The sequence below is a fragment of the Topomyia yanbarensis genome, chromosome 1 (assembly GCF_030247195.1).
Source record: "Topomyia yanbarensis strain Yona2022 chromosome 1, ASM3024719v1, whole genome shotgun sequence".
NCBI classification, from domain to species: Eukaryota; Metazoa; Arthropoda; class Insecta; order Diptera; family Culicidae; genus Topomyia; species Topomyia yanbarensis.
In genome coordinates, this window is record NC_080670.1 from 153,483,550 (window position 1) to 153,509,464 (window position 25,915).

General features: G+C 41.3%; 1 protein-coding gene across 3 annotated transcripts in view; it reads left to right on the plus strand.

The window, feature by feature from the left end:
- Positions 1-25,915, plus strand: part of LOC131677903 (carbonic anhydrase-related protein 10) — a 319,983-nt gene that overhangs the window by 261,237 nt on the left and 32,831 nt on the right. For all 3 annotated transcript variants that reach the window (XM_058958004.1, XM_058957995.1, XM_058958014.1), the window contains one exon: positions 13,039-13,089. In XM_058958004.1, coding sequence (XP_058813987.1) covers positions 13,039-13,089 — 51 coding nt within the window. The remainder of the gene's footprint in view (positions 1-13,038; positions 13,090-25,915) is intronic.

Here is a 25,915-nt window from a genome sequence, read left to right on the forward strand (position 1 = left end):
CGAACGAACCATCTGCGAAGAATGGCGTTGACTGGTGCTTTCACGACAACTCCGACAGCAGCCCTTGAGACCCTACTAAATATCAAACCATTATATATACACAAGAAGCACTATCATGTGCACAGAGCCTGCAGGTTACTGCTCTTTGAGACAGTAACCATTTTTATGCTTATTTGTTGTATTTTCACCAGCAGACCCCTTGGCCCCAATGGTGGTTGCTAAAACTAATTACATTTAAGAACAGACAATATTTCACCTTCAATCGAATTTCTCATCCGGTTTAGGTCAAAGGCCATCACACTGGTAAAAATTCGCTGGACTCCGGTAGCTGCGCTCTGGCGACCATAGGTTCTCCTGAACAGAACTCACAGAAGAGATGTATTGCGTAGAGCTTGAACGCGGACTTGAAGATCCAGGCGTCCGAGGATTGTAGGGCTATCCACCCTGTCGGACAGTAAGTTCGTGACGAACAGGGCTCTAGAGCAGTCCCTCCCTAGTGTGTCAAGCTGTATTAACTGACAACGGTTTTCGTAGCGCGGGAGCTAAAATCTGTTTTACCAAGTGTCGGAGTGCAAAGCTTATAAACCGGCGTTGGATGGGCTCGATTCTGTCAACGTCGTTCTGGTAGTACGGATTCCAAACAACGGAACAATATTCTAGTGCTGAGCAAACCAGCGCGTGCAATAGAGAGATTTTAAACGTAGTATACGTATACGTATACTAACGGCCAATTTCTTCACTTGGATGAAAACCGGGTTTCGTCGCAAACCAGTTTTCGGCTATCTTTTCGCCAACAATCCGAAAACTGGTTTTCAGTGAAAACGGGTTTTCATCGAGTGAAGCAATTGACCGTAAAGGTTTTCGCTATTCGGAAGATGAACCCAAGCTGTCTTAATGCTTTATCCAAGATATATGAAGTATGTGGTTTGAAGGGTAGTGTTGAATCCATGATGAATCCGCGATCTTTAACGTGAGTGGTAGTCAAACTGAATCGGATGGCGCTTCCGCGTGAAAGTAACGATTCAGCATTTACTCGGATTTAAAACCATTCTGTTTAGATCACATAACGTACTAAATTTCTCGAGTTCACTCTGAAGAAACTAGGCATCGGTTTTATCCCGTATTTGACGAAAAATTTTCATGTCGTCGGCGAAAGCGTGGCGGCGTCCTTGTAGTTTGATATTGACATCTTTAAAGTAGAAGAAGAATATTACTGGACTGCGATGGCTTCCTTGTGAGATGCCGGATGTAGCGAAGAATGGTGCAGATAGGCAATCCTTAATGCTGGTTTGGAGCTGCCTTCCATCGAGGTGGGAATGATACCAGCGCAGGGGTTGTCCATGAATACCGAGTTCGTCTAGCTTCGCTATTGCAATCTCATGGTTGTTTTTGTTGAAGGCCGCAGATAGATCTATGTAAATAGCATCGGTTTGCAATCCGTCAGCGAATCCATCGAGTACATATGTTGTGAACCTGAGCAGGTTGGGAAATGTCGATCGTTTAGGCATAAAACCGTGCTAATCATTTGCAATGTAGTGTTTGCAGTGAAAGAACATAGGGTCTAAAAATATCATCTCGAGAAATTTGAATACGGAACCTAAACACGAGATTCCCAAATAATTATCAATGTTCGATTTGTTTCATTTTATATGAACTGGAAACATGTGCGCTGCTTTCTAGGAGGAAGGGAACGTTCCAGTAGTTAGTGAGAGCACGAAGACTAGCCGGAGTTGTTCAAGAATACACTTTTTGATAAAAATCGAGGGAACGCCTTCTCGGTTGGGCAACTAGATTCTTTTAGCTTGGAATTTGCAGCAAGAATGGCAGCATTACCGATGCAAATTCGGTTGATGGTTCGACCTACAGAAGGAGTTGGATTGGCGGTGGTAGCGACTTGTTGTAATGGAAGGCTTTCATCACAAAAAAATCCTTAATTCATTTTTTTTTTTTGGAGAACTGCTGACAAATTTCCTTAGTTTCGGAGCCTAACACTCCATTAAAGTACATATAGGATGGTAAGCCGCATTCTTTCCGCTTGTCATTCACATACACAAACGACTTAGACTTTGACTTCAGCTGACGGTCGACGTTCCGCAGGTGATGACGCACATGCTGGACTAAATGAGATGGAGCCGTTGAACGATATGAAGCATAATCCCGAGCAGTTACATAGCAGAGATCCAATGTACGTCCTTTCTCGTTGGAGACATTTTTTGATTTGCCGACGAGTTGCGCTGGCTGGTAAATTGCGGGTACCTCGCTTATGGTCCTTAGCCTCTGCCCTGCAACTCCTATCCCTACCTCCTCGTGCAGCCGGCTGGGGTATGAGCAACCTTAGGGAAGATCGAGTAACCAACCCCGGTGGAAACTTTGGTCATACGCTGACAGGGAAGGGGGGTTTGCATCTTCAAACCTGAACGAGCGTCTGTTCTCCAGGCTAGGAGCGGCCCTTAGCAGCGTCTGTTCTTCATGTTAGAGGCGGCTGATCATCGTCCGAGTGTCATCGGAGGACTCTAAGCAAAACTGTGCACAAACAGCGTCTGTTCTGGTATCCAGCGGCTGAACATGAAATGCTCTCCCCGGAGCAATATCCAAGATGGCAGCCCCATCACGGTGTGATAGGGAACCTTAGGCTAACCACCTACTGTTCCCGAAATTAAAGAATCGTTCTAGAAACCGAAAAATAAAGATTTCAAACTGATTTAACGGCAACGACTTTTAGCATAAAACAATGGACACGAATAGGAACTTGGAATGTATTAACCCTAGCCCAGCAGAGTAAATTGGCGCAACTTTCCAATGAGGCATACTGCATGAAGCTTGAGATCCTAGGACTGAGCGAAGTCCATTGGCCGAACTTTGGAGAACACAGATTGCCATCGGGTCAAATTCTGCTATACTCTGGTCTACGAGGTGAACACGCACCTCGTCACCGTGGAGTTGGCTTCCTGCTCAGCGCGCACGCCTGCACTGCGCTAATGAAGTGGGAGCCTATTAATGAGAGAGTAATCGCTGCCAGATTCAGAACACGGGTTCGAAACCTTACCATAATCCAATGTTACGCGTCAACTGATTCTGCCGAAATGCAAGAAAAGAAGAACTTTTACAGTCAACTGAATGCTGTCGTGGATAAAATTCTGAAAGGTGATATCAAGATCCACATGGGAGACTTCAACGCGAAGGTGGGCTCCGATAACTCGGACTATGAGCACGTAATGGGACGTCATGGCCTCGGAGAAATGAGCGAAAACGGAGAGCTGCTTGCAGAGTTTTGTGGCAACAATGACATGGTGATCGGGGGATCGCCCTTCCCCCATCGGCTAGTACACAAAGTGACATGGGTTTCCCGTGATGGCTTCACGGAGAATCAAATCGACCACATCTGCATCAGCCGAAAATGGAGAAGGAACCTCCTTGATGTGCGTAACAAGCATAGCGCCGATATAGCGTCCGACCACCATCTCCTAATCGGCGAGATACGGCTACGTATTGCAAGGATTCATCGACAGGAGGAGAAGATCGGCGTCTGTTTAACACACGTCGTCTGGAAGATGCTGCGGTAAGAGAGTCCTTCGTCGAGGAGTTAGAGAACCATGCTGCAGATATTCCGGAAGGTGGAAGCGTAGAAGATCAATGGACCGCCATCAAGAACGCCTTCTACGCCATCGGCGAGAATAATCTGGGTGAGTTACGTACCCAGAGAAAACAGTGGATCACAGATGACACCTGGAAGAAGATAGAGGAACGAAGGGACGCCGCGATTGAGCAAGCTAAAACACGAGGAGCCAAAGCCGCAGCTCGTGAACGCTATTCGGCTCTAGAGAAGGAAGTGAAACGCTCATGTAGACGGGACAAAAGAGCGTGGGCAGACTCCCTGGCCGACGAAGGTGAGAAAGCCGCAAACACTGGCGACATCCGTCTCCTCTACGATATTTCACGCCGCCTTAGTGGGGCAAAGATTAATGCTACGATGCCCGTGAAAGACACATCTGGTCAGTTGTTAACCAACCGCGCTGACCAGGTGAAACGCTGGTTTGAACACTTTGAAAACCTTTTTCAAGCGTCGGCCATGCCACCAACAACTCGGTATGATTCGCCAAGGGTTCGACGTATTACCCGCGTCAACACCGAAGCTCCATCAGACCCCATAGTATCTGCACAACTGTTGCATCAATTATTCTACAATATCTGGGACACCGCGACTTTTCCGGCCGACTGGATGCAAGACGTCTTAGTGAAGGTACCCAAAAAGGGTTACCTAACTGTATGCGATAATTGGCGGGGCATCATGTTACTGTGTATCGTTCTCAAAGTTCTCTGCAAAGTGATCATGAACCGGATACAGGAGTAGATTGACGCAACTCTCCGACGGCAGCAGGCAAGATTCCGTACCGAACGATCCTGTGCGGACCATATTGTCACGCTCCGTATCATCCTGGAGCAAGTCAATGAATCCCAAGAGTGTCTCTACTTAGTGTTCATCGACTACGAAAAAGCTTTCGACCGTCTCAATCACGAAAATATGTGGGGAGCCCTGAGACGCAAGGGAGTCCCTGAGAAAATCATCGGTCTAATTGAAGCACAGTACGAGGCATTTTCGTGCAGGATGTAGCACTATGGTGTCTTGTCTGACCCCATCCGGATCGTGGCTGGAGTTAGGCAAGGATGTATTCTATCACCGCTACTGTTCCTCATCGTAATCGACTATATCCTGGTAGGAGCGATTGACCGTGAACCGTGGGTTGCTGTGGTAACCTATTACTATGGAGCATTTGAATGACTTCGAATTGGCTGATAACGTTGCTCTCATAGCACAACGGCGCTCTGACATGCGGAGTAAGCTTGATGATCTTGCCGATCGCTCCTCAGCGGCAGGTATCAAAAGCAACGTCAACAAGACCAAATCGTTGGATATAAACACGGTCAACCCTTCCAGCTTTACGGTAGCTGGGCAAGCGGTGGAGAATGTCGAAAGCTTCTAATATCTTGGTAGCCAAATGGCGTCTGATAGAGGCACCAAGATCGATATAGGAGCAAGGATCAAGAAGGCGAGGGCTGCTTTTGCGAGTTTAAGAAATATCTGGAAAAACAATCAGATTAGTCGACGCACCACAACCCGAATATTCAACTCGAACGTGAAATCTGTACTACTATATGCCAGTGAAACCTGGTGCGTATCAGTGGAGAATACGCAACGGCTGCAGGTTTTCATCAATAGATGCCTGCGGTACATAATTCGTACATGGTGGATCTCTAATGCTGAACTCCATCGTCGATGTCATCAGAAGCCGATTGTGACAGAAATTTGGGAACGAAAGTGGAGGTGGGTCGGCCACACTCTGCGCAGGGGCGAAACCGAAATCTGCGAGCAAGCGTTAGACTGGAACCCAGCAGGACAGGCAGACCCAGAGGCTCATGGCGGCGCAGTCTCAACAAGGAAAGAAAAGAAGTCGACGAAAGTTTGGCCTGGCAGCAGGTCGAGGCGATGGCGAGCAATTGCCCAGGATGGCGATCTTTCACGACGGCTCTTTGCACCACCAGGGGTGCGCAGGAATAAAAGTAAGTAACTAAGTAAGAAGAGTGGCGCTACTGTAGCTATCTAATATACAGTTGTCGTTGATGATAAACGTAGATTTTTCAATATCCATATATACAATATCTATATATACACGACACATAGCAACAGCGAGCCATCGGCAAATTTCACTGATAGCCAGACTTGCTCGGAGCTCGTCCACCGGTCATCATTGATCAATCGGGCTTCCATGCTATGGCGTACAGCGATAAGCACACCACCATCCGAAGTCTTTTGGCTGTTGAGGGCGTTGCGGTCACAGCGGCAGACATCAAATGCCGAACCTGGCGTGGCATAGCACGATTGCTCAGGCGATGACGTCATAACAGCAGGCAGTAGTAGCTATCAAATAGTTGTCTGCTTATGAATTTAGGCCACCGAAGTTCTGGTAGTAATCCTCGATACTGTTCGAGGACGGATCAGATTCAGCCGGAGTGTTGTCGACAATACTAGTAGAAGAGAGAGACAGAGCAGCTATGCAGGTTGGGAGGTTTTTAAATCACTACCACGAACGAAATTGAACGACTGACGATCGCTGTATCGACTGCGGCGGGGGTTTCGAAACATCTCATATCAGCGCCGTTGTGAAGCGACTGAGATAGCCTGCGACGAGAGCTAGAAGCGGAAACGCATCAGCCGTTGTATGGTTGTAATTCAAAAAGAGATACTTGCCGGGAATGAATGGCTTAGAGGACCCCTTCTTCACTCACACAAAAATGACCGTGACGACTGCTGAACGCTGGCGGCAAAGGCTTGACTTTGACCGGGGAATCCAGGGCTTCCATGGTACCTGCGTTGCGTTTCGGTATGCGCTCGACATCGACACTCCTTCTCAATTGCGATTATGGTTTGATATAGCTACATTGCTAATCGTTGCGGAGTCTTCAACATGGTCGTAGATGGGCCGAGTTGAATTAGCGGATTGCATGCCTTTTCTGAAGGTGGAAGGAAATCGGTCGGCGGGCACCATCTACAAATACCCGGTACAATATGCCTTGCGTCCATGTTATCTCGAATGCTGTCTTATTTGACCCAGATTATTTATTCCGATCTGAGGTTTTAAAACCAATAATTTGCCATGAATATTTTGTCACCCTAAAATCTGGATTCAAAATACAGTTGCTATTAAAAACATGAAGACTTCATTATCAGGGTTAAAGTAGTCTTGATGAATCCAAACTGGTTCCTTTTTTATTTATTTTTATTCATATTCATTTTTCGAGACTGAGTGCTTATCACCGACGCCAGAGAGGCAATATGCCATCCGGACTCTGGGTAGAGTGGGACTTGGTTACATAAAAATAAAAAAAAATGCTTCGAGAATCTTTCTGGCTTCCATTTGGGTCCTAAAACAGCTGCGCAAATTGTAAGTACGATCGATGAAAGTGTATTTTTGCGCCCACGATTTAAAGTTTGCAAGAAATTTTGTATGCGGAAATCGACTTTTACAAAGTAATTCGTAAAACAGTCGCCCATTGTCTCCTTAAACTAAATCGATGTACGATTTTTATAGCAAATTTATCAAGGAAACAAAATATAGAAAACCGCGAAATGATCTGAAGCCTGTGAAAAAAGTTATTATGCATTGCAGTGGTGGTAAAAAAATGAGTATTTTTTCAAATGTCGACTTTACCTGATTAATAACTATCTCAGTCTTGTATATATGTATTAAACGACTCAATTTTTTTTTTATGCAACGTTTCGGCCGGTTTTAATGTCATTTTTCAAGGAAGGCCACCAAACGGCCGAAACGTCGGATAATCAAAAATTAAATTCTTTCGCCGAACAGCCTAGATAAGCCGTGTAGTGTCGGTAGTGGTTGTTTCAACCGGCTAAGAATTACACTACGGACTACCTGTTCCAGTGGTGAAAATCCACCAAACAGGGAACCCCAATTCCATAGTGTTATGCGACCCGTGCTATGGGTAAAATTGTTGAGTGGGTTTAAAATAAAATATTCTCAATGGCGAACGGAGCCTGCGAAGAGTTGGGCGAACTCCCCAGTATGCTTCATTACGCAGCGGAACGTTCACTCTACACACCGAAGTTTTTTCACCGATGATCCACTTAATTTTGCAGAATTTTTGTTGGCTGGGGGTTTGCTGAGACTCTCGGCTGATGGTAGTTCGGTGAAGTTTATGTTTTGTTATAAGTTTCGATTATCAAATTTCGATGTGTACAGATGAACCTGCCCAGAGGCCGTGTGGTATCCGGCCAATAATTGAGCCACTGGGGTCCTGCTCCCATGTCGTAGGAGGCGACTGAAAGTAGGAGACCCTAAGTCAAGGTGTAGTTCCGTGCCGAGGACTTGATGACTGGAGGGTCTAAAATATGCTAGTCGCGCACGGAGCATTTTGGGTTTTGCCCTTACTGTGTTATGCGAATCTCTGACACAGTGGACCATTATTCTTCGAAAATCGTGGGAATCAGATGATCGTGTCCCATTTGAACCTGATATGGCTCGCTATATGCGTTAATATCCCAACTCGCTTGGTGTCCTCTAGTAGTTGTGCAATTTATGTTGGAAATGTAATGTACAGTTCTCTAATCAACAATGGTTAGAATGGCACAAATCAATCTCCAGCATAAACGTACAGCAACTATGAATTTATCTCGACTCATGCAGGAAGGTAAAGCTTCCATAGCATTGGTTCAAGAACCGTATTTCCATAAAGGAAACTTCTATTTTGGAAAGTTACTTAACACTGCCTTCATTGCTTACAACAAGACAGGCATGACTAACCCACGTGAAATGTCTCGTGCTTGCATTCTTGCAAATAAGGCTATTGACGCGTGACTCATATCGGAGCTCACAACTCGTGTCTCATATCGGAGCTCACTACTCGCGATCGATTGGAAAACTTGACGACTAAATTTCATGGATATTTTCCAGCAATTAGTCAACTAGACGACTTAGATGACATCGTGGATACGACAAACTCATTCATATTAGCATCCTACGAAGAAGCTTGTCCACTTCGTACTGTTAAATCGACTAGGGGAACCCCTTGATGGAGGGCTGAGCTGGAAAGAATGAAGAAAGTTATGAGAAGAGCTTGGAACCGGCGTCAGCGTGATGACTCCAGAGCTTTCAGGTCAGCTCGTAGTGCATATAAGAAATGTCTTAGATCTGCAGAATGGGCTGGCTGGCAAAGCCTATGCACTAATGTCTAGTCTGAACGAGCAGATTAAATAAAATTCTCTCCAAATCGAATGATTTTCAGATGAACTCCTTAACAACCAGAGATGGTGTTTATGTGACGGACGAAAAAGATGTTCTTAATTGTCTCTTCGACACACACTTTCCAGGTTGTATCGATCCGGAGTTGAACAATGTTCACAGATCTCATTCTGGTGATTCGGACTCGTGGGCGTTAGCACGCACATTGGTTTCCACTGAATCGGTCAAGTGGGCAGTTGACAGCTTTGCTCCATACAAATCACCCGGAAAAGATGGAATACTTCCCGTGCTACTGCAAAAGGGATTTGATATTCTTAAACATGTCTTGAAAAAGATTTTGGTTTCCAGTCTTGCTACCGGGTATATCCCGAAAGCATGGCGAGAAATAACTGTTAGATTTATTCCCAAAGGGGGGGCGCTCAAGCTATGAAGAAGCCAAGAGTTTTAGACCTATCAGCTTAAGTTCTTATCTTCTGAAAGCTTTGGAACGGATGATCGATCAGGAACGTTAGTTTAGTTGAATATCCACTGCACAAAATGCAACATGCATATCAGTGTGGGAAATCCACGATCACTCTGCTTCACGATGTTGTTTACAACATTGAGAAAGCCTTCTCGCTCAAGCAATCTAGCTTGGGTGTATTCCTAGATATTGAGGGTGCTTTTGACAATGTGTCCTTCCAGTCTATTCTGGAAGCGACGCGCGGTCATGGGATACCTGCATGTATCTCAGGTTGGATAAACGCAATGCTTAGTAACCGCATACGTTGCTCGTCACTGCGACAGGCTGAGATACGGAAGTTGAGTATTTGCGGTTGTCCTCAGGGCGGCGTTCTGTCACCTTTGCTATGGAACTTGGTAGCTGACGGCTTGTTGAAGAAACTCAATGAGCTTGGATTTCCAACCTACGGGTTTGCTGACGATTACCAAATACTAATTACTGGATTTTGCATCGGAACAATCTTTGACTTAATGCAACAGGCATTAAGAGCTGTCGAACAGTGGTGTGGACAAGTTAAACTATCAGTTAACCCAAGCAAAACTTCAATGGTTCTTTCCACGAAAAAGCGAATAACAACCGGGGTTCGTCCCTTGCAGTTCTTTGTTTTTGAGCTACTGTGTGCAGATCAAGTCAAATACGTTGGAGTCATATTGGATTCCAAAGTGAATTGGTCTGCTCACATTGAGTTCAGAGTCAAGAAAGCGTGCATGGCCTTCGGGCAGTGCAGACGAACGTTTGGAAAGACCTGCGGTCTCAAACCTAAATACGTCTATTGGATTTACACAACAATTGTACTTCCAATACTGTCATACGGATGCCTTGTGTAGTGGCAGAGGGGAGAGGTGGTGACAGTCCAGTCAAAGCTAAACCATCTGCAAAGAATGGCGCTCATGGCGTTGACTGGTGCTTTCACCACGACTCCGACTGCTGCTCTTGAGGCACTTCTAAATATCAAACCATTACACATACACCTCAAACAAGAAGCACTATCATGTGCATACAGACTGCAGGTTACTGGGCTTTGGAACAATAATCATGTTGATCTTGCTACCAGTCATACACGATTGTGGTCACAAATGGTTACATGGGGTGAAGATATTCTTGCTCCCAGCGATATTACACTCACTTGTAGTTTTCCTTACAGAACATTCCATGTGAAGATTCCCTCTCGAGAGGAGTGGTTGTCTGGCTTTATGGAAAGACAACAACAAACGCAAGTGGTCTGTTACACTGACGGTTCTCTGATGGAGGGATGTGCTGGTGTCTACTGTCGTAAAATGAGATTGGAACAATCTCACTCACTAGGTAGTACTGTATTCCAAGAAGAAAACTTTGCGATTATGTGCGGGGTGCAATCGGCCCTTCAACTGAGTTTGTCCGGCAGAGTTATAAACTTCTGCTCCGATAGTCAGGCTGCAATCAAGGCCCTTAGCTCAGACGAATCCCGGTCCAAGCTAGTGATCGCGTACCGAACCCAAATCGAAGAACTAAGCATTGTCAACACTATCTACCTTGTCTGGGTGCCCGGACATTGCGGTGTTACTGGAAATGAATGGGCTGACGAATTGTCCAGGGCAGGTTCAGCGATTGACTTCGTTGGTCCTGAACCCGCGCTGCCAATTTCGACAAGTTGGATAAGGGAAAAAATACGGTCCTGGGCTTTGTCCGAGTACCGAAATTATTGGAGAAATCTACAAACGTGTCGCCAAACAAAGGCGTTTCTAGAACAACCGTGCCCAGTGATTTCGAAAAATCTCCTACATTTTTCGAAGCTTCACTGCGGCATGCTGACCAGGGCTTTAACCGGCCACTGCAAACTCAATTATCACATGGCAACTATTCAGCGCGCTGAGTCTTTTTCATGTGATCTTTGTGAATCCGACTACGGAACCTCATATCATCTGATATGCAACTGTCCAGCGGTAGCGCAATTGCGATTTCGAGTCTTCAGCCGTCCGTATATAGACGAAACCATGTTTGGACGACTGAAACTCAGAGACATACTAAAGTTTCTTATCCAATGTGGTAAAGAGCTTTAGGCTTATTCGCAGGCAAGTTGAACTACTTGTGAGTTTAACTTACTTGTTGTTTATTTTTGTTTTGTGCTGTTATTTTTCCCATCCTTCCAATTCTACTTCCCCACACCTCCTTGCCCTTTCCTTCCGCTCAGGAAATGATGAAAACACACGGCAAGGTACAAATCCCCGACTACATACGGGGAACGTACCATTTAAGCCAATATATTCTGATTCCTGATAATTTTTTTTATTATGCAACGTTTCGGCCGGTTTAGTGTCATTTTTCATGGAAGGCCACCAAAAACGGCCGAAACGTCGGATAATTAAAAATTAAGTCGTTTGATACATATATACAAAACTGAGCGGGGATGGAATGCATCTCAGAGAAAATAAAGAGAAGAATAGAAACGCTCTTTGTACTTTTCATGCGAACCATCGCTTTTCTCTTTAGCAATAAACCTTTTCATTCCGATGCGTGTTGCTCTCATGGGTACACACCTAAAAAGTAGAAATAAAGAGTTTTTAGTGTACATCTTAGTCCCACGCGCACGGAAGTAGAGAAGGTAACCAAGAAACTTTTTTAAAACGTACTTCCGATCATTCTTTACCTGAATTGTGGTTTGATTCGCCTTCCTCCCTATTTGCCAGTGAGGGGAGGCACAAAAAAGTGGCTCTTCAAGGTGACTCTTTGTGTGAAATTGTGCAGCTCTTGGTGCACATATCTTTCTATTTTTGTTTTCACCTTTCTCTTTGTGCGGGTGTTCTTCACATCGCAGTGTTTTTGTGCTACTCTATTTTTAATCGGTGTATTTCGCTCTTTGCGCACATTGTAAGCAAATAACAAACTGAGACTGAGAGAGCCAACAGTCAAATCCAAGACGAATAATATTATGAAAGTCAATTCCCCCATACGAAAACGCATATAAACTTTAAGTTTTGGGCTAAGAATTTGCACAATTCTTCCAGGACTGATTTTTGTTTCACCCTACTAGATATGTATGTAGCACATGGATCGGAAATACGTTACCACAATTTTTTCACTTCACACAATCTCAACGACCTCGACTGGGATTGAGCACAGACACACTGGGGTGAGAAGTAGTAACGCTGACCTCTCAAGTTTCTATTTTATGTTGTGAATTAATTATCATTCTCCGTTGCATTTCTTTTCTCCTCTTTTCTCCTTTTCATTGGAAACGAGGAACGCGCGAATTGATCCCATTTTCAAATTTCTGATGCGTGATGTTGTTCAAATTGTATACATTAATAATTATCAATTACCAACCGATCAAGGAGTCACGAATCACTCAAATAATACTATAAATAGGTACATTTGCTTTGGTATGAGTTAGCTACAAAAATTCCAAGTAAAATTGCTGTACTCAAACTGACCGATAACGAAGTTTTTCAGCCTACAAAACTGCGATTGGGTTCCCAATACGAACCTAGTGCGGCAAAAGCGAAAAACTGCCAGTCAAAATTCTGTGCGGTTTCAACCTTTCGTTCGTAGGAGAAGCATTGATTGATTAGTTTGGTTGTAGCATACAAGTTTTGAAGTTTTTGTTGATTGGCATGTTGTTTGTTGAGAGACGTTGAACTAATAATATACTAGGGTGGGTGCTCCTGCAGATGTAAAGCATTAATAAATGCTCTAGTGAGTTACTATGCCTAATTTCTATGCAAATCGTCAAATATTCTAATTTTGTGTGATAATTTATAGTCGTTACATCGACCCTAATACAAAACTTTTTGTTTCTTTCAGGAATTCACGCCGTGAGTTGGGAAGAATGGTGGACCTACGATGGAATATCCGGTAAGACTTGACGCACGAAAATAATAATTACAATCCTCCAAAAACAGTAGGAGTCCAATGTCCGCCTGTAAAAAAAATTCACACGAACTACGCAAAGAATTGGTTTCCAACTGAGTAGACAAGATGTACCACTTTATCACCGCCACGGCGTAGAAATTTTCTCATTTTCACCTTGCTCTAACTAACGCTAGTCATCAGTCCTTGCCGCTGAAAAGCTTAATTGTTCGCCGTTGGTAAACATCCAACCAGTTTACCCCTCCCGTTCAAAGGCAAATCTCTTTCAGCCGCCGAAAAAATATATCACCCAACAGCATCCCGGTGCCACCACTAATCATCTTCATCATCATCATCATCATCACTAACCACTTGTCGGGCGGAAGGGAAGGGACAACATTAGCATTCCCCGACCACCATCTCCCACCAATCCCCTAAACAATCCATTATGAAAATTAATTGTGAGAACACGATCAGCTGTTTGACATTGTCTCGCGCGCTGTTTGATACACCGGGCCGTTGGGTTTGTCGCCTCGGGCGGCAAGGTAAGTTCCGGTTCGTTTGTTTTGTACGCGCGAGATGAACTTCTGCCGCCTCCCGCACCAAACCGGCACCGGGAGTCGTTCGACGGAGGATAATTTATGCTCGGAGGGCAAAGTTTTCGGCGGCATGATGTGCATACCTACTGGAAACTATTCTCGTTAGATGATTTGCTGGAATGTGGGCGAAGTGTTTGTGGAAATAGAATTCCCTCCGTCGTGTGATGTTTTGTTTCGTATGACACTTTGCGCGTTGAGCGGGGGGATTCTGCTGTATTTAAAGGGAGTACTCTATACGAAATTCTCCAAAAAATATTTTTTTGGGTGAAATCAATAATTTGCATGCATGATTTTTTAATAAAATATTGTATGTGCCTTTCATTGGACTGATTTAAAGAGGGCGGGCATAATGTAGTTGGTAAATCGATCGCCTTGTATGCAGCTCATTTGGGTTCTATTCCCAACCCCGCACGTAGGGTTTGAGATTTCTCTAGCCCGAAAACATATGCGAATGACCCTAAGGTTAAAACCTCTATAAACGAAACAAAAACTAATTTAAAGTTCTCAAACAACGATTCACAAAACTTCTCCGGATCAAATCTAATTAGTTCACTACGTTTTCACAAGTACCGTATAGCGAACGTTTCACGACCCACCTACCAAATCAATGGAAATAAGTACTAAATATATTTATTATCCTTCGAGAATCAATTTTCTCAAAAAGGTCCCAAAATGATGGTCGTTTCAAGAAAAAACACCCCAAACACAGAACCGGTCGCGACTTTTATTCCCAATCGATTTAATCACTTCGGCAGCAATAGTAGCCAAGCTGCCTGCCCCACGGAGAACTAAAAACCCTCTCAAATTCACATTATCTTTTATTGGAACGCCTGTCGACCATACCTTCGAAAGCTTTGGATGCTGCCAAGTTGGTTCTCCAACTCTAGCAAAAGGGCGGTAAAATTTGCATTTCAATGATATCCACTCAAACACCTCACAGCACCGAAGGAGAACAGCGATGCTAATAAAATTCCTACGCTGTTTTCATCAATCAATTGTTCCTTGAATGCTACGCTGGCAGGTATACCTAACGTGCGGGGCGTGCTGGTTGTGGATATTGCTTTCTAAAGCAGTCCCCAAATTAATTATCTCGACGATCTCTCTTTTGAACTTAATCAAAACGGCTTCTGTTGGATGACCGTAAAACGGTAGCTTAGTGTAAAATAAGAGGACCTATACTAGTGACTTGCTTGCTGCTGCGGTACTTGGACGTGGACTGGAATGGATCCTAATAATAAGGAGCAGCACAAAATGATTGTTTTTCGCTTTTCATCAAAGCTGTAATGAATTTTGTCCAAATATTACGAGTAGAATTTTTCATGTTTCGATCTCGCTGTGACTTCATCAAGAATCAAAACTTCTGTATTGATGGGACATTTTCTGTTGCCAGATGTTTGCAATTAAACACAGGCAGCTTTCCTTTCTTTAGAGTTGGACTTACGGTCAAGTCGTTTGCACCACTTTCTAATTTCCTACAGCGTTGGAATAAGCAGAACAAACTCCATAGTAAATATTTTTTTGTCGTGTATCTTGTCGCTTCGTGTGCGAAGAGCTCTATAGGTATTGTGTCACCCATAAAATTATGTATTATTCCGAATCGCCTGTCGAAGATACTATGACTATGTACCGACTAAAAACGTTGTTCGATTTAATCCATTTCCGGTGTCTTTTGCAATTTCTACCGCTTTCAAAAATTCGTCCTTGATTTATTTTTTTCTGTTAAACGATGCTGCCTTCGTTGTTTTCATGCCCGTGCGCAAGAGGAGGGGTTTTAGGGGTTCAAACCTCTCCCATGAGAGTTTTGAATTACTTTTGAAGAATGGCTCCCCGAATGAGCAGCCGCTGGTGCTGGAAGAAGATTTCGCTACAGTTTCGGAAGGTGTTGCATAAAATACAACGGCGCGAGTGCCGCAGGGTTAACTTTCTGATTGGAAATCAAAATTTTATACTGCGAGCCGTTTTGACACACAATGTAATTTGCGTTCGGTCATTCTAGAAACAAGTTTTTGAAGAAACCCTGTGAGGGTGGCAGCTGTAAAAGGATGTAAGTCAAGTTGGTTGGCATCGCTGGATCGCAGGGCCGGCGGAATACGTGAGTAGTATGGGTAGTACTACCCACTCGAAAATAACAGAGGGAGAAATAACCCACTCGAAAGTCTCGCGCACAAAATGAATGCGTCCGAAGCTCTCGATGTACAACAATTTTGAAGTAGAATACTTCTAACGTTTCAATATGGGGTGCCGTTTCAAAAATTTCAGTTGAGAAATTTTCCCAGATTTGAAATGCGAATATCTTCCTTTCTACTGGACGAAATCGCAATATTTTTGCAATATCTGATCGGAAATTTGTGCACGTATTTTGTATTAAATTTCGGAATTACTGCGACTACTATAAATAAACCAAAACAAGGATTTTCAGAAAATCCTTCAAAAACAGCGAGGAAAATGCGCAACTTGCCAGCATATCCCACGCAGAGTCGTCAAAAAGGAGCATGTAAGCGTTTCATTACATACGGGAATGTTATATATACAGGTCACGCGAGCTTGTTTTGTATCAGTGGGTGCTCGCTTACCACACGAGCAACATGCTCGTCCGGACGGTACAATGAGCGGTATCATGTTTGCGTTCCCGTACCAAGCGTCATCGCAAGGTTCTTCGTGATAAAATCCAGGGAATCACCAAATCTGCCATTCGGCGTCTGGCTCGTCGTGGTGGTGTAAAATGCATCTCCGATTTAATCTACGAATGCTGAGGGTATGCAGGAAAATGTCACCCGAGATGCCGTGACCTACACTGATTACGCCACGCGCAAAACCGCAATGAATGTCGTCTATACTCTGAAGCGGCAGGGACGCACTTTGTATGGATTTGGAAGTTGAAAAGGTAGAACTCACTTGTATTATTATAAAAAAGGCCCTTTTCAGGGCCACCAGAATCATTTCAAAGAATAAGTTTGCATTTTCTGATTCATGGACTGTTTCTCCCTGGAGAGCAATTTGGGTTAAACCCCAAATTATGATTTATTTCAGTACGCAAATTGCAAATATGGTCAGAAAGAAACTGGAGTGAAGTGGAAAACATTTTTACTAGGCGCATTCAAAAAAGGTTTCAATTCTCAAACATTTTACCAAAGTGCCGTATTACATTACTCTCTTTACCCTGAGTGTTCTATAATCTCCGTATTGGAAACACAATTTCAATTTTGTTCTTTATCAAAAATATGTGGTCGACCAACGAAAGGGTGGAGCTACGAAGAACACATATTGAGGACAACACAAAAAAGGACGAGCTTACATTGTGCTGTAGTCAGGTATAAAAACTCAGCATGCTGTTGCTCACGCTCAGTTCGTTTCCAGCATCAGCATACAGCAGTTCGTTTGCAGCATCTCCCGCAAAATTCAAATAGCCGTCCGTTTGCTGCTGTTAGAAGAGTTGGCCAAGCACGCCGTCTTCCATGGAACCAAAACTGTTACCATATACACCAGCTCCAAGTAAATTCCGAACACTGTCCAAACAAAAGGCCCTTTTCAGGGCCATCAATTTATCGACAAAGAATCGAATTGAAATTTTGTTATTACAAGCATCCGAAAGTGGCTTGCCAAGAGCGTTGGATGGTAAGTGAGCCACTTGTGAACAATACCGTCGCTTTCACGTGGAATGGCACAAAATCAAAAGTTATTTGTGATTTGTAGACAGGTTAGTGTAATGATTCAATTTACAAAAATCGAACGTTTTCTAACGTTTCGATATAGGTGCTCCGTTTCAAAAATTTCGGCCAGAATGTTGCCTGTTTTTCTAAAAGTGAAAATCTGCTATTGTACTGAATGAAAACCTTCGATTTTTGCGCTGATTGGAAATAGTTGTGACTAGTTGTGTAGAATGTTCAATTACTGAAAATAACCGATTTTGTGAAAGCATACCATACAATTCGATTCCAAGCGAGCCAGACTAGTTTTCGTTGGAAGGTCCATCTCTGACAATAGAAATAAACTATTTTATTTTGAATTCAACTACAACTTCCTTTAAAACAGCACAGCTAAAAAACTTTTGGAAAAAACGCGCAAACCTAAATTTTCCACTATAATCAAAACTAGTGCCCCCACCGCACAGCATCATCAAGATTGATAGTTATTCAAGCCGGGAGGAAAGGGGGAGGGAGGTTGTAAGGCAATGGAAAATTTCATGTATAATAATAATACTTTATAATTGGCTGGTCCTGAAAACAACTTGTTGGTTTATGGTTTATTTTGGGACACAATTTAGGCCCGCTCGATTTCTGATAGCTGTGAATTTTTCGCAGGGCGACAGTTTCTGTTCGGTAGCGATGAGGCTTCTTAACGCCAAACGTGGCTGGGGCACTTTTACACGGCCTTCGTTGCCAACCAGCTCCATGTCAAGGACGACGTCTCTGTACAGCCAGCATCACTGCCATGAAAGGCAAAACATTGATTTTGAACCGAATGATTAGAAGCTGTATTTAGTTACAAAATGTCGATTTTCTGAATGATATGATATTAAATCATCCCACAAGATGCAAAACGTCGTGTGGAATGCTTGAATATCGAGCATAGTGCCGAACATAATTCTTTGTTTGGGGCTTTATAGCTATAACGCCCCATATATATCGGTCGCTGTCAAACTCCATATGATAGTATAGGGTTGCCAGGGGGCTGTTGCCAACTGCTTGCGGGGAGCCTTTCCTCCGGTGGACTTACGAGCGGTCTGTTTGGTACAGGCCATGTAGCGAAAAATGCTGATCTGCCACTTCTCTGATGCTGGTAGTAGGACGACGGTTAAACGCTCGTTTGCGTGCCTTCATTCATAAAAGTTCAACAATATTTTCAAAGAATGTTGCAAATTGTCAACTTGATAATTCCAAAAATACTCCAAATAAACTATGAATGTGCAAAAGACGACAAAATCGCATAGAAATTGCTTATTGCAGAGCAGAATTTACCGGTTTAAAGTCTATTCTACTTCACTCCGGTTATGTCTCTGACATTACCCACCCATCTTTTTATATTTTAATTCAAATACAAGTTTCTTTGCTATACAATTTCAATTTCTTCAAAATGTGGGATAATAATAAGGAATCCATTGAAATTTGAAATTATTTTTTATTTCTTAAAACGAGGAATACTGATCGATTTACAAAAACAATATTCACGCGATTTTATTCAGAATAGAGGATGCAGTTAGAAATATGTTAAAAGACTAAATATATAATTCGCAATTTTTCAAAAAGAATTATTATTTGATTAAAAATTGAAACAAAGAGAAACACTTTTATAAGGAAGGCAATAGACATGCACACGAGGGATTGGTTTCAAAGAGTAGCAAAGACCGTGTCAGGGAAAGTGAAGAGAGGGCGGACAACAATGACAGGGAAAAGAAGAAATTTAACTTGCAGCTTTTTGGCAAACGGAAGATCACTGTCAGGACATCGTGAACCGGATCGCCGACTGACCTCCTTGGATCCGCTGGGAACTCTTTTGGTACCTGATTTCCAGGTAGAGAGAAGAGTTAACTAAATTTGGATATCTATGGTGGTTAAAAATATGTATATGAGAGACATATAGGGGAGATCGAGGATATCCAGCACATCTTGCAGTGGAATGAGGCCGGTTAGCATAGATCTGACGCTAGAACTCTAGGCTCATGACCAGATAACATATTTAATGTCGTGAAAACCTCTCTCCACGATCCCAATATCCCGGAGATGTATTCAACGTATAATTTTTGGACATGACACGAGATATCACTCGAAGAAAGTCTCATCAATCCCCTTTAACCAAGGTGTGTTGATACATTTGGGATACCTAAACTTCCTTGGTTCCATGAAATTTGCCAATTTTCCAGCGTTCTTTGACAAATAATATTGAAAAACTCGTTGAAATTACGCTATGTTTCATAAAAATGACATTCTAATGCCTAAGTGTCCGCCTTCTCATTACCCGCAATAGAGCAGTGCGAAGGAACTCAAACTAATATTTGTATCTGGTAATCTGGCATGATTTTTCAGATAAACCACTCAGGAGCTCTCATATTTTCCCCAGAAACTGTAACAATATGGTCGCCCTCGCCACTCCACTACTGCCATAATGAATAGCATAGAAGCTATGCATAGCTGTCATCTTCTGATGAACGTTACGGTAATATACTGAAATGCTTAGCGCGAGCATTTATGCTATCAGATAAAAATGAGTGTTTAAAAAATAATCATTTCGTATAAAAAGCATTACTCTTCCATCGTGAAACGTCGATTTGAATGTGGATCTACATGGAATGCTGTTGTCACCGAAAAATTATTGGTTGCGTGTATTTCGATCAAAGGTTGAATCGAGTACACAACGTTGGTCCACTAGTTGAAACATTTTTTCTCTAGTTAATCCGTCGACGAATCGGTGCCAATAACCGCGTTTTTAAGCTTTCGTCAAGTCACTTTGTGTTTCTAACGTCATGTATATTCGGAATAATTCGGACGATTCGACTATCACAATGTTCTTATAAGACCTTTTCGCGTACAATTCTGAACGCTCACTGGTCACCACGGAGTGGGAGGCCGTTCACTGTTGCTCGCACCGAGTACTCGTTTCGTCTGACATTTAATCGCAGTGTATAGAATCAAGCCAGTCCAAACCTTGTACGCTTCCACCGCAAGAATTTCTTGTTTTAATTCGATTGTTTCGGATATAGTGGACGCGTGGCTTTTTCAAACAATGGGCTCACTAATTGTAGCGAGGTCGAGTACAATAATGAATCTAAAGCGTTGGGCCGTGCAGGTGGAGTAGGAATTTGTGTCATTTCCACCGTATTCAAGATGATCATATTGAAGTTGTCGCAAATATCACGCAGTTAGATAGATCGGTTATCATCGTGAAGACAATCCCATGGCATACCGTGAGAATTAAAGTCTTCTAAAACCAGCAGAGATGCGATGTATATGGAAACAATACCAATAAGTCTTTGCCTTTGGTTCGGACTTGATAAGCGACAACTTCAATACCTGGTACCGAGCAAAGGCTAATCCGATTGAAAGACCAGCACATTTTGATCCCCAAAAGTGTTTTCCTGGCCCCGGCGAATAATGTTAAAATTGTGGAAGATCTACATTGAAAACATGTAGGGACTGAAATGTAGGGGCACATGGCGTTTTTGATGTCCTATGTGAAAATTCCTGCTCTTTTCTAGGATTCCCGAGCCCAGGAACCACTTATTTTGGTTTTGTAACAGCACCCAGCACCCGGAAAATTAATGCATCGAAATTTAAAAGAATGGAATAATTGGTAGTTAGCTGTGCAACATTTGAAGTATCAACAATCAACGAACACATTTTCGCTAAGCCATCGGCCATACAGCTCGTTAACAAAGGGTGTTTCTAAATAGCCACCAGATATTATCGGGGAATTTCCTTGTTCACTTACACACGCCAGGTCTGAACTTTCATCACTACGGGTAGAAATCACTCCGAATCTTAGTACTCACTCGAGAAAATAGTGTTCCGCCGGCCCTGCTAGATCGGTTCACGTCTCGATAAGTTTCGATATTATCAACAGCAGCTAAGTAGGAAAAATAACGAACGAACAACACGAACTCGGAGAAAAACGGGATTTCATTGTCTAGAGGAATTTCACCGTATATGATCTCTGCGCCAGACTGGTTGATAACTAAATCGCTTACGAAAACGGGCATCGGTATCGCGATAAATTCCGCCACCCGGTAACTCTCAGCATCAGGTAGCAGATAATTAGGAATGCGTATCGCTAAGAAGGATAAGAAACCCTGCAAAGATAGTGTGATAGAAGCGTGTAAGAATGAGTCGCTCAGAACAGTATCGATACTGGTTTCCTCAAATATCAAAGCTAGTCTCGCATGCTTAACAGGATCAATCGTTTGTCCATTATGATATTTTTCTCCTGAGTGGAGAAAAATTTAGGTAAAAACTATTTTTCCCCACTAGGGCAAACATGGTTTAAACCCATTTTTGCGCGTTAAGAGCACAACAAAATAATAATAATTAGTTATGTAATTTGCGTCTCGACTTCATCTTATCAGAATCCGACTCTAACTTAGTGAATACATAGTGCATCTTGCAATCGTTTGCTAAGCCAAACCAAATGTTTCGATGTCACTAGTTCTCATTGGCTTTGAATTGAATTCCTTTTCTTGCGGGACATCACACAGGACTAGGGATTTGCTCAAAAACATCTTTCGTATTTGAAGCTACCGTCAATCCGGCGCTAGCGTAGTCCTTTCATTGAGTTAGTGTCGGATTCTAATGAGACGGAAATGAAACGCAAATTCCATAACTAATTTCGTTTGTACAAGTTCATTGTCTACTTAGGAGAGATTAACAACCAACAAAGTTTTTGTTTCAAACAAGTTTGAGCAATTGGCATTAGCAGAGCATTTCGTTGTTCGTAAGTAAGTTTGCAGCTTGCTTTAAACTGGTACTCATTTGGATTATTGTTCGATACGTCTTTGCAAGAATTTTCTTACATTTCCGAATCAATAATTTGGTCGTAATTCACGCTATTATTTACTTTTTCAGTTGTGCTAGTGAACATCTCATTTATGAGATTAGTTTGAGCATTTTCATTATTGATCAATTTTTGATTTTCAAGATCGTGCATAATTTCTTTTGGCATACCATTCTCTATAAATTTTATCAATCGATCGACGTGGTGATTCAATATCCTTAGTTGCTTTCGTATATTGCATTCTTTCAAACTTATACCTACCCCTATTCTTAGCTTTTGAAAAATAATTGAATCTTTTTATTGTGAATTACCACCATGCTCGTTTACAATGCGTATTATTACTTGTTTACATTCGTTGGACGATAAATCAAGTGCCTGTTTATTGAATGTCCAACATCTTTTCCTGTTGCCATGTCAATATTTTTATAAGGTTTTTGTTTAATATATAAAAATAAATAAATAAATAATATAAAACAAACAATAATATAAATACAAAATAAAAAACCAATATAAAATTAAAATAAACAATAGTCGAGTCGGTAAACACTGATAAACAAGTCGGTCCGTAATCTAAATCTTATATCAAGTTAGCCTCGAAAAGGCTGTTTAAATTCCCTTGCTAATCTAATCTAACACTACAATCTGCTCTGTGATATAAAAAACGCTTTTAATCCATCTAACAGAGTGATGATACATTTCTTACAACTCTTATCGCTTTCTTCGGGTATTATATCGATTGAAAGCATTTTAAACTTCATGCTTCGCAATGTTTTTTTTTGATAACACATACTACAAGGGATAGTGGCTGAACTCAGAGAATCGCTCAAATTAGCACAGGACAATATCACTGCAAGAAATCTAAAAGGTTAAACCAATTTAATGGAAAAGCAGAAAAATGGCCCATAAAATAGAAATACAAATGAATTATTGCTAATGCTCCGTTAATATCATATATAAATTCTTCAATCAATGCATTGTGTACGGAAAACTGATTTTTTCTAAAGAGGTTATATATGTTGTTCTGAGTCAAAAAATTTGAAAAACAAATTTTCGTATGGATTTGAAGTTCATACTCAATAGCGTTTACTTAAATTCCCAACGCGGCTGAGAACTCAACACTGACATTTCAGCTCTTGATATCTCGCTACCTCTTAAGTGTATGCGTGCATAGTTCAAGCTTTACTTCGATATCGACTTTTTCTAAAAATGACTTCCCAGTAGTATCTTTGATCTGAATTATTATCCCTTATCCTAATGCCAAAGAACAAATTAAAAAAAAAAACTCGAAACCCGTTAGGGAAAATCATCATCATTACTGGATTTTTTTTTACGAAACTTTGCGATAACCTTCCGTCACTTCTATTGAAAATTTTCAAATGCTTTATAATTTACATAATCTTATTAGGAACAGTTGTTTTAGAAGCTTTTGTAATATTGTGTGGGAAAAGCTGAAAATTTATGAATTATCTCTATCAGCAACATATAAACCCTTAAATATATTTAGCTTTTAATTAATTTAGCTTACCCTTTTAACATAAACTATCGCTCGAGTGGGAATAGGTTCGCCAAATTTTGGAAGAAGTCGATAAAATAACCTCTTTAAAACTGCCTTAAAATCGGTGTAGTTCAATGCAATTGAAAGAAAATATCCTCAGAAAATGGGATGTACCTATTACTGTGAATTGTTAATACAGTCATGACCCGTATTTATCATCTCCATGGTGTATTTTAGGTTGACAAAATGGGGACATTGAAAAATTGGGATTTTTTTTACTTCATAATAAACTGCAGCTGTTAAAATATTCTTCCCTTCACTTGATGTAGTCTAATAACTATTTTTGATTATTTAATATAGTCTTCTAGCTCAAAATTAAAAAAAAATGATTTTTTTATTTTTGCATATTTGAGAGAAGGAAAACATGGTCAATAAAGGATTTACTTAAATTCAGCCTTGTTTGTCTGCTAGAGCCCATCAAACATATTTGCATATGAGGCTGATAAAATTGGGGACTGATCAAATCGGGTCTTCAATGTATTATAATAGATAAGCAGTATTCGAAGAAGTTTCTTGTGGACGAGTGTAGAACGACTTTGTTTCTACTTGCTTGGAGTCAGCGACGTAGTCAGAAATTCGGTTTGGTGGGAAAAATCTAACTTACTGTCCAAATTGCATAATTACGAAACCGCCATCTTTGAAGTTTTAAAATTATGGAGAATCAGTTTTTCAAAAAATTGTAACAGAGTTCCTGTCTTTAGCGAATTTTTTGAGACTTTCATTTAAAACAACTTTATTGTAGGCATGAATAGTACGTATATGGAGTATATCGAGTTATAAAATGATATTTACGAAGTTTTCCTTAATCTAGTTTTTTTTTCTAAAATAACTTTCTATTGTGAGCTCACAACTCAAGCTATGGATAAAATGTAAATTTTATCGTTTATAAATAATAGAAGAGATTTATCATAAACAGTAAAATCATAATAATTTAATTTAAAATTAAATAGAAATAGCCTAAAATATGTTAATACCTTGAACACATGGAGCCTTCATGTCTTCAACAAAGTGGTTTGTAACAGCACTCCCCAAAATTTTGCTGAAGACATTAAGTCTGGAACTAAATTTGTTTGAAGAGTAATTTCGCCATTAATACTTCTTGCAGGATCTAACGCTAACATTATTTTATCAAATGATGTGCTGTTTAACGTTTGTAAAATTCATCGAAGATACTAAACCTGCGAAATTGGCTGAACGGAAAACGGCATTTTTCATAAATTCCCCTACTTTTAGAAGGTAGTTTTCTCGTTATTAATTCTATAACGTTTTCGTCTCAACTCGACGGATTCCCAAAATAAAACATTTTCAGCAAATGTTGGAAGTTATGCAATTTTTCAATGAGCAGTTCTAAGTTTTATAGACATTAACGCAATTCCAGTTTCGCTTCTTACTAAGAAAACACCCTAATCCATATTACAGTACACCCCTTAAATCTGAACTCAATATGATAGTTTTTCCTTTTTACATTTCTTGTAAAAGAAATGTATAGAATTCGCTCAAACTTTCAAGATTTTTTCCGAGGACCGGAGGGCCGAGTCTTATATACCAATCGACTCAGCTCGACGATTTGGGACAATGTCTGTGTGTGTGTGTGTCTGTGTGTGTGTGTGTGTATGTAACGGACAAATTCTCATTCGTGTTTCTCAGCAATGGCTGAACCGATCTTATCCAAACCAATTTTAAATGAAAGAGCTAAAAAACAGTATGAACGCTATTAATTTGTTTTTGATTTTGATGTTTAGTTTCCAAGATATGAATGCTTGAATGCGTAAAAATGGCGTTTTTTGCAATTTTTTTAAATTATTTTACGAAATTGGCAACATAGATTAACAATTTATATGTTTTTAGATAGCTTTAACGAATACCTTTCGAACAAGCTATAGATTGTTGAAATCGGACTATTATCAAAAGAGATATTTAACATTAAATGCGGGCGAAAGATTTTTATCATTTCCTATTGCCAGAAATATGACCAAAAACATGTAATCTATTATTAACGCCAAAACGGCTTATTTTAGGTCAATAGTATCTTCGGAGAATTTAATGGGGGCAAGTTGAAGAGTGCAATCACACAGCAAATTCCCATATCAACTGAAATGAAAAATTTTCAAAATCAAATTTGTATTTTTGATGCCAAATGACTTTAAAATGCATGAAACATTGAGATGATTGATAAAAATTGACTTCTTTGGACTTT